This window comes from Coffea arabica, chromosome 4c, assembly GCF_036785885.1.
Source record: "Coffea arabica cultivar ET-39 chromosome 4c, Coffea Arabica ET-39 HiFi, whole genome shotgun sequence".
Classification (NCBI taxonomy): Eukaryota; Viridiplantae; Streptophyta; class Magnoliopsida; order Gentianales; family Rubiaceae; genus Coffea; species Coffea arabica.
In genome coordinates, this window is record NC_092316.1 from 46,631,108 (window position 1) to 46,645,871 (window position 14,764).

The window sequence follows — 14,764 nt, forward strand, 5'->3', positions numbered from 1 at the left end:
TTTACAATTTGCTCAGCCATTTCTCTTATATTCACACCACTTTCCAGCTATTTTTGGTAAGGAAATTCGTCTGCACATGCTTTAGAAGACAAAAAAGAAGAGATATAGCCAAAGTTCCAAGTAAAAAATCGTGGTTTTTAACCATGGTTTTTGACTTTCTTAACAAATTGAGATTTGAGAATCATTAGAGTGGAACTTTGACCGGTGGAATGGAGCTGATATCAGTTTATATACAGAGACATTTGAGAAGTCTATTATCATACGGAGAAGCTTGGAGAGTGCAGATATGTAGTTCTTTCATTTTCTTAGTGTAGGATAGTTTAGCTAGTTAATTCATCCATTCTTGTATATTGGTTAGATTAGGATGAAGATGGAGATGAAGAAGAAGGAGTTGAAACTTAAGTGACATGGGTTATCTCTTCTCCAACTTTTTATCTTTTGTATTGGATTCTTAAATATGGTTAATATGCAAGTTTTGGATTTCATGTTTATTATGTGTCTTTAAAGTTTATGCCTTGGCTTTGGTTGAACTTTCTATGATTGCTAGTGTTTATTATTTAGTTATTTGATGCCATTATTTTGAGCAAGTTATTTAGCACTTTAGCTCTTTGAAATCATGATTAATTTAGTACCATTAATTGTGATTATCTAAGGTGTTGTTTCTGCAATGAAAATTGAGATTTAACACTGGTTCAAGAAGTGCTAAACATAGGGAGTACACTTACGAGAGTAGAGGTGCACCTATGTGATTTTAGTGATTAATTTCATGTAATTTCATTGAAGAAATGAACTTGTAACTAATTTTATAACCTTGAGAATAGGTATAGATTAGTTATAAGTATAGTTGATTCACTACGAAAGTAGGTTTCATATGCATAAGGAAATTACACCATAACTAACCAAGATAGTAGTACTCGATGATCCAAATATAGCACTTGTATGAGTAGTTAGGGATATCATAACCTAAGGAGTTTTCATTTGTTATTTTGCGTAAGTTCAGTAGGTTTCATTTCTTATAATTCATTGATAGTCTAAATAATAGAGAAGTGTTAGTAACACTGGTAATTGTTCAATCTTTCTTGTGGGATCAACCCGATATATACTCTAAACTACTAGTTGACCTGTATACTTGCAGTGAAACGGGTGTATTTCAAATTTTTTAACTTGTACGTATATTAAAATCCCGTCACCGTGATCAAAGCAACTTTTTACATTTTCTTTCTTCACTTTCGATTTTCGTCAGCAGAATCACTTAGTGTTTCTAGTGGCCTTTTTGCCCTTTTGTTTTTTCCTTGTTTGTCTCTACCCTATTTTTACCCTGTGTCTCTTAAGTGTGGTGTGGAATTTCCGTCTAGAAATAGCTGACCCTGTCCATGGAGGGAGATCTATCGGGACTCTTATGGAAATTTACTCTGGAAGGGAATGAGCTCTCAGGAGCTACCCTGGAGGTGGAAGACCTGCATAATGGAGTGAGAGCTTGCGAAGGTAGTCTTATAGGAAGAGTTATAGCAGAGAAAGTGATTTACTTTACAGGGATTAAAAGTTTTGTGGCTATGGCATGGGGTTATCCGAGGAATATGACAGTACTGGAACTGGGACCTAATCTGTTTCAGTTCAACATCCCGATTTCTGATGAGATGGAAAGAATTGTTAATGGGGGACCTTGGGTGATAGATAATCAAGTTTTAGTGTTGAACAGGTGGACTGAAGGGATAGAAGAAGACTATAGAGCCTTTATGTTTGCACTCCTTTGGGTGCAAATATGGAATTTGCCAGTTCACTGGCTTTCTAAAGAAGTTGGAAAAAAGATTGGAGCAGTGTTTAAAGAAGTTAGAGAGGTGTTAGCACCTCAATCTGGAGGGAAAGAGGGCAGGCATTTGAAAATCTTAGCATTGGTAGACTTGTCTAAATCTCTTCTAAGAGGTACTGTGGTTAAGATTGCAGGAGCTCTTAAGTGGGTAGCATTTCAATACGAAAGGTGCCCTGATTTGTGCTATAGTTGTTGTATAGTACGACAGAATGAGAGGTCCTGTAAAGAGAGGAGAGTCCTAGGGGGATGCAATGTAGAAAACCAATACGGCCCTTGGTTGAGAGTTGGAAATTATAGAAGCTCACCTCAGAAGAAACCAAATAGACCTGATGTGTTAAGCAACAAAAGATATTGGTCCTTTCAGAAAGGAGAAATGGTTGAACAGGATAATAGTAGGACCAAAATGACAAAGAGTCTGTTGGAAACTCTTAAGTCTATTGGTGATGGAGGAGATAGCACTCAGGTTTTAAGAAAAGATATGGTGGATGATATGTTAGCAAAAGATACAGGAGCATCAACAAATGTGATGTGAAGCAAGGAGGATACCCACGGTTGCCAGGAGGGTCAGTTGAACCTGGATAAGAGGAGCCCTGACCTCTCTCTAGTGATTCAGGTTGAGGAAGAAGTTCAAAACCCAACTGTTGTAGAAGAAATGGATGAGGATAGAGAGGTCGAGATATTGAACCTAAATCAAAATCAAGAACTTGGGGCCAATGAGAAGTCAGTAGGGGCTCTAGTGCTCCACCATGATTCCTAATGTACTAAGAGGGTGGTGGAGGTTATAGATAAGCAAGCCAAGAGGACGTTTAGGAGGTTGAAGTCCCCAACTAGAACCAGAAAACTTTTGAGAGAGTTAAATGGCAAAGAAGATAGCCAGATGAATGTTGGAAAGAAAAAGGTTCTGATCAGGGATGAAGAGATGGAGGAAACTAACCATGAGGTAGTACAATGGAAAAAAACTAAGCCCGTGGAGGAATTGTATTCTACTGAGGTGAGGGGAGAGGAGGTGGGGTCCTTCCTTAAAGGGGCCCCTAAAGGAAAATGAGAGTCATGGTGTGGAATTGTCAAGGAGTGGGGAGCCCCTTGACAGTTCCCCATCTGAGGGGGGTAAATAACCTCTCCTCTCCAAATTTGATTTTTTTAAGTGAGACTAAAAATAGGAAACTAGTTCTTGATAGCATAGCTAGAGGGCTCAGATTTGACAATAATGTAGTGGTTGAAGCTATGAATAGAGCAGGGGGCATGGCTTTGTTTTGGACTAAGGAAACACAAGTTCTGGAAGTGAACACTACTGCTTTCACGATAGAGGCTAAAATTGAAGACACTGACAATCAAGTTATCTGGTGGTTTATTGGATTATATGCTAGTTGTGACCATATGATAAGGAGAGAGCAATGGAGGGTGTTGAGTAATAGGAAAGGTTATGGGGTTCTAGGTACCTGATAGCTAGGGACTTTAATGACATTCTGTCTAATGAGGAAAAATGGGGAGGTATAGTAAGAGGGGAGAGGACTTCAGGGATTTCAAAGACTTTATTTAGCAGAATAGCTTAGTGGATATTGGGTTTGAAGGACAACCTTGGACGTGGAGCAACTACTGGAATGATGAAGAAGAAATCAGACAAAAAGTAGACAGATGTCTATGTAGTGTTTAATGGTTCCAAGATTTTGAAAAGGTAAGATGTCAGCATTTGGACACATTTGCTTCTGATCACCACATACTTTTGATAGAAACAGTCCCGGCAACAAAAAGGAAAAAACAGAGGTTTTATTTTGACAAGAGATGGCTTCAAAGGGAGGGAGTGCAACAAATGGTTGAGAGAGCCTGGAATAAAGAGGAGCAAGGTTCAAGAATGTTCAAAATCACAAAGAAGATTAAAAATTGTAGAATTGAACTCTTGAAGTGGAGGAATTCTTTCCAAGCTCCAGGAGTAGAATTATAGATCTAAAGAAAGAACTAGAGAGAGCTAGGAACTCAGACTCTATCAATAGGAGAGGAAATCTGAATGACATCAAAGATAAGTTGAGTTCGGCTTATAAGGAGGAAAAACACTTTTGAGGACAAAAGGCTAGAATCAGTTGGCTTAGGGAGGGGGATAAGAATACCAAGTATTTTCACACCTATGTCAAGGGTAGGAGAGTGAGCAATAGAATCAGAAATTTGTAGAGAGATAATTGTTCTTGGACAAAAAATGAGGATGAGGTAGTGACTGAAATTTCATATTACTTTAAGGAGTTGTTTAAAAGTGGAGGAAGAAGTGATATGTTAGCAATCTTAGATGGTATTCCACACTCCATAACTCAGGAGATGAATGATAAATTGACCAAAGTAGTGGAGGAAAAAGAAATTCATGATGCTTTATTTTCCATGAATCCTAAAAAAGCTCCAGGACAAGATGGGATGACTCCACTGTTTTTTCAGAGATTTTGGAGTACCATTAAGAGGGACATTATCCCAGCAATCAAAGCTTTTTTCAATTCAAGTTTCATGCTTAAATCCATAAACCATACGGTTATCTCCCTCATTCCCAAAATCTTTCACCCAACCAATTTAAAAAATTACAGGCCAATCAGTCTTTGCAGTGTGCTTTACAAAATCATCTCCAAAATTCTTGCAAATCAATTGAAGTCTGTCCTGGACAAATGTATAAGCAAGACTCAATCAGCTTTTATTTCAGATAGACAGATTTTAGATAATGTGATTGTTGCTCATGAGTACATGCATTACGTTAAAAACAAAAGACAAGGGAAAGATGATTACATGGCAATTAAGTTGATATGGCAAAAGCTTATGATAGGGTGGAGTGGCATTTTTTGCAGGCAATGATGGAAAAAATGGGTTTCTGCTATATATGGATCAACTGGATCAATAGTTGCCTGAAAACAGTAAACTATTCCTTCAACTGCAATGGAGAAATTAAAGGTTTTGTGGCATCAGGAAGGGGAATACGACAGGGAGATCTATTGTCTCCTTATCTATTCTTAATATATTCCGAGGGATTCTCCAATTTGCTAAGGAAAGCTGAAGAAAGTAGGAGAATCACAGGATTGAAAATTAGTAGGCAAGGACCACTCCTCACCCATCTCTTCTTCGCAGATGATTTCCTCATCTTTTGTAAAGCTAACAAGCAAGAGGCTGTTGAAATCATGAAAGTTCTAAAAGTCTATGAAATAACTTCAGGGCAGTTGATCAACCTTGACAATTTTGCATTATTCTTTAGTAAAAACATGGACTATGAGCAAAGAGGAGAGGTATGCCAAGCTCTAGGATGAATGATGGAAGCAAAGCAAGGGAAATATTTGGGACTTCCAATGGTGATTCCAGAACAAAGGATCAAATATTTGGATTTGTAAGAGAAAACATAAAAAGAAGACTTCAGAATTGGAAAAACAAATTCCTGAGCTTAGCTGGAAAAGAGGTCATGTTGAAGGCAGTTGCAATGGCCATGCCTATGTACGTTATGTCATGTTTTAAGCTGCCAAGAAAACTTTGCAATGATATTAATGCTTTGATGGCCAATTTCTGATGGGGAGAAACCAATGGAAGGAACAAAATGCACTAGATTTCTTGGGAAAGAATGGCAGTACACAAAAACACAGGTGGTCTAAGTTCCAAGGATTTGGAAGCCTTTAATAAAGCACTTTTGGGGAAGCAGGTATGGAGGATCCTAACCAAGCCAAACCTTCTTGTCAGCAAGGTGTTGAAGGCTAAATATTTCCCTCAGGAATCCATCCTACAATGCACTCCCCCTAAGAATGCATCATGGATTTGGCAAGGATTAATGGGACCAAGAAGTTTACTAGATGAAGCCTTCATCGGGAGAATTGAAAATGGTAGAAGTACAAAAATCTGGGATCATAAATGGCTACCAGAGACACTAACGGGGAAATCAACTACTTGCAGAACCAGTAGCTGTGAGCTGAAAATGGTTGATGAGCTTATATGTCAGAAGAGATGGAACGGGAATATCACCTTCAACAACTTTAACAGAAATGATGCCGAGAGGATTCTCAGCATCCCTTTAAGCCTCTTAGGGAGGGAAGACAGCTATTATTGGCAACCAAAGGCTGGAGGGGAGTATACAGTTAACTCAGACTACAAAATTCTGATGGAGAAAGGCAGAAGTGTAAAGAGGTGTAACTCTGAGGGAGCTGGATCAAGCAATGCAGAAGGAAGTCAACAAATGACTCAGATATGGAACACACTGTGGAGGCTCAACATTAAACAAAAAATCAAGCTCTTCATTTGGAAGTGTTTAAAGGAGCCTTGCCAGTAAGGGAGGCAGTGAGTAGACAAACAGGAAGAGGTGATCCTATATGTACAACATGTGGTGAGGCACAGGAAACCATAGAACATCTTTTGCTAAACTGTCCTTACATGATGGACATATGGAAATCAGCTCCTATTCAGTGGGATGGAGCTAAGGACTAGCAAGGAGACTTCAAGAGATGGTGGCTTAGAATTTCAGAAGCAAGGACTAGACTAGAAGGGAAGGAACATATCGGTCTGACAGCAAATATTTTGTGGCAGGTGTGGAAAGATAGGAATAAAAAAGAATTCGAGAGCTCAGTTAGGTCCACACCAATGAGAACAGTAGAACGGGCACATAAAGAATGGGTGGAACAAGTGGAAGTGAATCAGCAGAAAGATAGAAAGAGTACAGAAGAAACAGTCCCTATGCATGAACAACAAAGGTAGCGCAATGAAAATGAAGGGACAATAATTATAGGAGTGGCAACAGCAAAGCAGCAAGGACATAACACTCTTGGAATAGGAGTCACAGTACGGGAAATGGCAAGCACTAAAATTGCAGATTGGGTGCGAAAGAGAGAAGCCTGGGGAACAAGTTTTGGATGAAGCATTGGCATTAAAACTGGTTTTGTGTAAAGCTGTGCAACAGCATTGGAGAAATGTAAGGCTCAACTTTTGCAATAAAGAGCTATGGAAACAAATAACACAGCAGCGACCTATAAATAGCAAGATGGCTACACTGTTGGAAGATATTTTGAAGCTGAAGAGACTGTTTTGCATGTGCTCCTTTGGATTGGAAAGGGAAGAAAATATGTTAGATAGAAGAAAACTGTGTGCAGATGCCTTAGGCATTATTATGGATGAGGAAGGACTTTTTCCTTAGTGTTTTTGAACACTTTTTGTATAGTTCTCTCAAGCCGTTGCTCGCATATGTAACTTTTTCAGATAATGAAATTGTCCTATTGTTTCGACAAAAAAAAAAAAAAAAAGATATTCATGCATATCAATGAATCATAGACGAATTAAATGGATATTATGATTTTATTTTATGAATTTTTAGAGTGCGTTTGGTTCAATCATCGTGATTGGTTGTGTTTTTCATCCATTCTGCTGTATATAAAACTATAGAAGGGTTATATAACTAGTATATAAAACTATAAAGGGGTTATATAGCTATTTTAAAATCTTATAGGTTCTCATATAACAATATATAAAACTACAAGAGAATTACATATAATTTACGCTACATTATATAGTCTTTCGTTTGTGTCTACTACTCAATCAACGATAAAAACCCCTTCAACCCTTACATCAAAGGACCAAAAACTTTGTGCAAGATGTAGACACCAAAATTTTGGTTTTTTTTATATAGTTGATTTTTGTTTTAATTTTTTGCTTATTTCATTAAGAAGAAAAGAAAAAAATGGAAAAAGAAAAAAAAACAGAAAAATCTTAGCATTTTATCTTCTTTTCCTAGTTTTTGTTCATTGCATCTGATTTTTACTTAAATTGTCATTTTGGTTATTTTGTTTATTATTAATTAAATGATGTTTTTTATTTTTATTTTTAAAAAAAAGAAAGAAAAAAGAGCAAGCTCATGCACTTTAAGTTGCATAGGATTCTGGCCCTTTCTCGATATCACATTTCAAGCAGAAATCATGCATGGAAGGACATCCCATTTTTCATTGATTTTTGTTGCTCTGTTGGATCAAGCCAGTACATGATCACCTGGCTTTGATTCAACAACACAAAAGGTACAAAAATCAAATGCCATCTGATGGTCTTGATAGGAAGAGCCAAAATGCAGCTCCAAATCTCATCCCTTGGTCTTAGGTTACGGGGGGATTTCGGATGCCTATATAAAGGAGAGATATGAGAGGGTTTAAGGAGGTAGAGTATGACGGCTGAAAGACAGAGAGTGATAGAGAGGAGTGACGGCTGGGGGGTTGAGGGAGCGAAGAGTGAGGTACGGCGGCTGGGGTTTGAAAATAGATGTGACGGCTAAGAGGAAAGGTGAGGTTTTTAGGAAAGGAGAGAACCACCAGTAGAGAGAACAACCGAGCCGAGAGGAATGTATGACGACTGAAAAAGAGCGAGGGTGGAGAGAATAGAGTGAACAGCGGCTGAGGAAACTAAGCGAGAGGGAGAGCTCCAAGGGAGAAACCGAGAGAGAGTGGAGCCGAGAAAAGAAAAATTATCGATAGTTTCTGAAAAAAAAAAACAAAGGCAACAGGACGACTGGAAAAGGTTGGGAGGAGAGAAAAGGGTGTCACGGGAAAACAGAAAAATGGGAGAAACAAAAAAAGGGGAGCAGGGAAGAGGGAGATTTTCATAAGAAAGGCTGGAGGATCGAAGCTGAAAAACAAGGAGAAGAGGATCCGCAGCTCATTTCCCTCGGATTGTGGTGGATTCCAGTCAGCTACTTCAGATTCCTATCAAAAATCTAGTTCTTGTAGCAGCAGAACAGGTAATCCTCAACCTCTTCCCATATGAAACCCTTGAATGTAGCCAGGAGTTGCGAAAGATTGTTTGCCTGCGAGTTTACCCCTTTTACAGCAATTTCCTCGCATGTTACTTGTCTTTTACAGTCTAAAGCTGCTTTCTTTTGTTGTGTGTTTGGGTTTCCCTTTGCCGTTTGGGGGTATTGTCTTTGTTTCCATGATGTCCGAGGTTTCTCTGCTGATGGTATTACCTAGATTTCTCTTGCCCTGCTTAGGATTGAAGGAACTGATTAATGTTTTATTTCGTTGTGAGGTGAACAATGTTGTACGGGCCTATTTTCGAGTGATGTTTCATGATAAGGCTATGGTGATTCACACAGGAATCTATCCTGTTCTGTTGACCTATTATGCTTAGAGAAAACCCAATGAAAGTGCAGCAAATCCATGAATAATAGCTCAGTTGCATGATTTTTTGTAAAAAAAAAAACCATCGCTTTCCTCCTCTTGTATTTCGAATTTGTTTATGCTGACTTCAATGTTTCTGCTGTTTCCAAAAATGGTGATAAAGGTCCAAACTTTGAGTCTCTGTTCACCTTTTATGGCGATGCTAAGCTTGTTAGAGGTCATGATAAGTCAGTAAAGATGTATAGTTCAGTTGCTCCAACTGGCACTTGTGATTATGTCTAATTAGTTTTAGTTCTGTATGTGTATAACCTGTTTTCTTTTCTTTTACGCTGGGTTCAGTGTATGGTAGAGGATTGGGGTTGCTTTTCCTATTAAAATGGCATGTTGTTGTTTCATTCCTTCCCTTGGCTATGATGTGAGTCTCCATTCCTGGTTTGCTAGTTTACAGTTGACGATCTGTGTCTCCGTTTCTTCATGGGTTGCCTGCATATCTTTGTCCTAGAGATTCTGTTTACAAAAGCTAGGTGGTTTAATTGATATTCTTGACAATTATAGTAAAAGGTTGGGAGGGTATTTCTTGTTGAAATCGCAAGCTGCAAATAGTTGAAAGTTGCAGAAGCTTGCGGGCGTAAAAGTTGTAGAAGAATAGCTCCAGTTTGCAGAATGTTTCTTCGTAGTATTTGCATGAAACTTCGCATGAAATTCTTCCAATTATTGGCATTGTTAAGGGATGTTCAGCCATGTTTAATTGGAATAATTTCAAGCTATTGTATGAATCTGCTTTGCTGAAATTGCGTAACCTTGTGCATGAAAATATGCAACAGAACCTTGCCGAGAACTTCATCAGTTGCTGAAGCTTTGTTGTAAAATGTTTTCCCACGTTACTTGCATGGAGTGTGCATGAAAAACTTTCAAAAATTGCTTTTTAACCTCTCAAGCCCCCTTTGTTCTACTATGGCCTTACTAATTGAACAACTTAAGCAATTTCATCTCCTTAACGTGTTGTCTTCTTAGGCAGGTTAATTTGATTATTAGGGTAGAATATGCATGAATTTTAGGATAATTTTTGAAGGTTTAACAATTGTTAATAGATGTATAGTGTGCTTTGGATTTTTGAGGAATTTTGAATAATTTGTTCTTTAAATATGATAAATAGGTCTTAAACTCCTCTTTTGTAAAGTCTATCATTCGATTTTGGTGAATTCTATTTTCGAGTCACTAATTTTAGTACCTCATCTTAAAATTTCTTAAATATTTCAATTAGGTTCGTGTTTGCTTTAATTTCTTGAACATAGATGATTTATTTTATGTAAATACCTTAAGTGATTCCATTTTGTGACTAATTTTTGTTTAATTTTCATTCCTTTCTTAATTCTCATTTTTTCGTAATTAATTGTTAATTAAAGTGATGCCTTGACCCTTTTTATTATTTTGAAGGGTAAATAATTAATTTTACTTCATTAGAGCCTCAACTCAAGGGAGGTACACTCTATCCCTTATTTTTTATTTTACTCGATCCTATGTGTTTCTATGTGACTTTATGTGCTTAATTGCATGCCTTTTTAATGTGTTTATTTTATTTAGTTAGTTAATTTATTTGTTTTAATTTTGTATATTTATTTTAATTTAATTTGTAATTATTTGGGAAGGCAATTAAATGCCACAATTGTAATTGTTAGGTTATTATATCATTTTATTTAATTCTTTCCCCCTTTTTTAGATTGTAGTAGGGCTCCCCGAATGTAATAGTTAGGGTTTTATTTGCTTTATTTGCCTTGTGTGATTTGCATGTCTATGTGCTATATGTTACCGCTTTCTTAGGGCCTTGCATCTAGATATCATAATTATGTGTTATGTGTTTATGTGATATTATGTGTTTACATGCTTTTATTATGTTTTATATGATTAGTTACTTATAATTCATGCGTGACATCACCACACTAGTCCAATGCTAGTTGTGGTCCCTTTCTCGACTCCACACAAGTCCAATGCTTGTGAGAAAGCATTAGTAAGGGATAGTCCAATGCTAGACCCTTAGGGACCATCCGCACGTTAGATCATGATTGTGTGACAAAATCACTTTATCTCATGCATGTTTTCTTCACTTTTTAGGGCTTTACCATGTTGCATGACACTTTCCTTATATGTATAGACCTTATCCCATATTTCCCCATATATATATATATTACTTGTCCTCTTTGTATGAAACATGACATTAGACTTGCATTTCATCTAAGCATTAGAATCAAGTTAGATCATTTGCATGATTAGATTAGGGAAATTACCCCTTGGGTATGGGATATGGACGAGTTTGGCTTTCTAGTCTTAGCACGCTGGTATTCACTCTATTAAAGGGAACATTGAGTCACAAACATTAGTTCCCCGCACCCGACATGATGCATTCCTTTAGGTCACTTATATTTGTATAATTATTTTATTTTCCTTTTCTTTTCTTAGAGTCTTATATTTTTGCATTATTCGTGACCTCTCCAAAGAGTCCACATTGGGCATCACAATCAATGTGATTGGCATCAATTGAGTTTTGAAGAGAAATTTCGACCCCCCGATACCCTCTTAGGTCTAGGGTTTGCATTTATATAGTACATCCCAATGTGATGAATCTTTAGGTTAAAATAAGAAAATCTTTGACTAAATCGCGCAACTAGCCTTGGCTAGGTTCAAAGGGTGCCTTGGATTCTTATCCTTGCCTTTCCTTTCTTCAAATGTGACTCCCGAATCTTTTTCTCTGATTTTCGTAGACTTGGAGTCGTTTAAAAAGGGTTTTCTACTTTTTTTCTTTAAAAATTCATTTTTAGGTGATTTGGTACACCTTAACTCTATACCAAGTGGCGACTCCATTTTTCATTCAAAAAATCCTTTTTAAACCATATTTTGGGTCAAATCGTCGCATTTTCAAGTCCCATTTAGACTCATGTTTTTCTTTATTTTCTAAAAAAAATCAAAAACTCATTTTTTACTCAAAAATTGAATTAAAATTCATTTTTTTCAAACCAGTTATTTTCTTATTAAAAAATGGGGCGCGACACAAGATACAAGAAGCAGTAAAAGAAATGATTTCGGAGGGATGTACTTCTAAAAATGTGTGTGTTATTGGTGCAGGTCCATCAGGTTTAGTGGCTGCTAGGGAGCTAAGAAAAGAAGGGCATGGTGTGGTAGTTCTTGAACAAAATCATGATATTGGAGGGCAATGGCATTACCATCCAAATATTGAAGACGAGGATCCTTTAGGAAAGTGTCCTATCCTAAATGTCCATAGTAGCATTTATGCATCTTTACGGGTTATTTCTCCTAGGAAAACCATGGGTTTTATGGATTTTCCATTCAGAGTGCGGGAGGGGAGAGACAATAGGAGATTTCCTGGACATAAAGAAGTTCTCGTGTACTTGAGAGATTTTTGTGAGGGGTTTGGACTAAAAGATACGATCAGATTCAACATTATGGTCGACTATCTTGGAATGTTAAATCATGAAGAATGCAATGATGATGGCTTGAAATGGATAGTGAAAAGCATTGAGAAGAAGAAGGCTGGTTATGATGATGATGATCAGAAGGTGGTGATGGAAGAATTGGCTGTTTTAGGTAGTGTTATGGGGATAAAATTCTATCCTCAGCAGACATTGGTTGTTGGGAGGAGAAATTTGTGTAAACATTGTGCACAATGAATGATGGCAAAAAATTAATATGCCCTCCCAAAGAATAGTTGGACACAAAGCACTTTTAACCTACAAGGCCAGTTCAGTAAAATTGAGTCCTTGAACTTATGTTTTTCTCCTATTTCCTTCTTATTATAAACTGGACCATAAATTTTACACAATGACCAAGTTTCTTTTCTTGGTTGAAAAAGTGTTACTATAGTCAATTCATCCATGGCAGTACAGCTTTTGATTGTGTTGTTAACTGCCAGAATGTTGTTGTCTATGACATTTGACAAAACATTCTGGCTAATTTAATTCCTATTACTATCATCGTTATTGGTTATTGAATTACGTTTATTTACTCTTTCATCAGTTCATATAGTAATATGACAAAAAACATTTAGAATAACATTGTAATACTTAAAAAAATAAAGAAAAAATTGTCTTTTGATCCTAGCTACACTTCTTCCCTCCCTTGTGCTGCCCTTAGCCTTCTAGTTCTTGACATCTTTACCTATAGTATCTAACATCTTAAGCATAAGCTTTTTATTTTCCAAAAGGGATAATTTCAGAAACCACCCTTGAGGTTTCTGACAATTTCACTTAGCTCCTCCCAGTTTTAGAAAATTACACTAACCTCCCTCGATTCAATAAAATGACTGCAATATCCTCTACTTAATAGATAATTTACCACATATGAGGGATACAAAAACCAAACCAAAAGTAAAAAAAAATATAAAAAACCTGTAACAATTCTTCATCATCCCTAACCCTACTTTAATTAACAACAGTTTCTTTTCTCTTTCCCTTCCTTTTTTTTATCTCTTATGATTTTTTCCTTTCTATCTATAACCCCACAGTCTCTTCCACCCATCAACTACACCACCATGCAAACCTACCCGAAGTGTTTATTTCTTGTCTATTTCTCTCTTTCCGTAGTACTTAACTATCAGCCCCCTTGTTTATTTCTTCTCATGTTATAATTTGCATATATTAAAGAATCAAAATTTCCAAAATTATAAATTGATAGAGCAAATGAAATTTCACGGTCAAATTAGATGGAGATGATGAAGATGGTTGTGATAGAGAGGAAAAAAAATGAAATTAATGGGCTATGGTTGGAAGAGAAAAATGGATGACTTTGGGTTATGCTATTATGTCTATTATGCACTAGAATCTAATATCTTCATTTAGTTTCATTTTTGTTTGATTTACAAGTATTGGTGGTGGTTCGTCATAAAGATTAGTTTCTCTGTTCTTGATGCCATTGGAGTACGGGGTTGCTCTTGGCATAGACATCAATAGCGGTTGGCCAGATCTTCTGTTGAAGGAAGGTGATATGTGATAGGTGTTGGGTTCATAATTTGAGATATGAGATTAGCCAATAGACAAAATATAGTGTTAATTTGGGACAAGAAGCTTTTGAGGATATTTTAGTTGGTGGTGGTGGTTATGGTCTATTTGTAAAGTGATTCGGGTAGAGTTTGGTATTTTGATGATGCCAAAATTGATAGAATTTGGGGATTAAGTTGGAGTGCAATTTGGTAACATTTGGGATTTTAGTGATACAAAAATTGATAGAATTTGGGAATTAAATTGGAGTTTGCTTGAACGGTTGATGAGGTTTTAGGTTTACAATTATTATGGAAGCATAGCAAATTTGGATAAAAGTATTTGTTACTTTTTTTTTTGGTTAAATTGATCACTAAACCTTTTTTCACTTTCTTTTGATGTTATGATATTGCATAATGGTATTTTAGGATATTTAAGTATAATTCTAGCCTAATGGGTCTATAATGTTACTGAAATAGTAAAAGCAAGGGAGATCAATGTAATTTTCTAAAATTGGGGGGAGCTGAGTTAAATTATTAGAAACCTCAAGGGAGGTTTCTGAAATTATCCCTTTCCAAAATTAGAATTCATTTGAAATTGCAAGGTTTATTTGAATAACTTTTGCAATACCTTCTTTTTCTTAGTTTAAGGCAATTACTTTCAGAATATTTACACCGTATTTCAATTTTGCTTTGTAGTATCCTGAATCCTGATAGAGATGCAGATAATATCGGTTGTAAGAAATTCATTTGTCAACCTAGAAACTTACCGTGATTCATGTTATGATGATTAGAGATCCTTCAAGTAGCTTATCAAAGCCCTCACTGCACTCTACATGGAGTGGATCATGCAATGACTCTCCGAAGACT

General features: G+C 36.6%; 1 protein-coding gene across 1 annotated transcript; it reads left to right on the plus strand.

Moving 5' to 3' along the window:
- Positions 1 to 1,373: 1,373 nt before the first annotated feature.
- LOC140004828 (uncharacterized) lies at positions 1,374 to 2,342 on the plus strand. The gene has a single exon (XM_072044980.1). The coding sequence runs from the start codon at positions 1,374 to 1,376 to the stop codon at positions 2,340 to 2,342; it is 969 nt and encodes a 322-aa protein (XP_071901081.1).
- The last annotated feature ends 12,422 nt before the right edge of the window (positions 2,343 to 14,764 follow it).

Bases quoted from the DNA above. Each gene is read 5' to 3' on its own strand.
- LOC140004828 (XM_072044980.1), top strand. From the start codon at position 1,374: ATGGAGGGAGATCTATCGGGACTCTTATGGAAATTTACTCTGGAAGGG.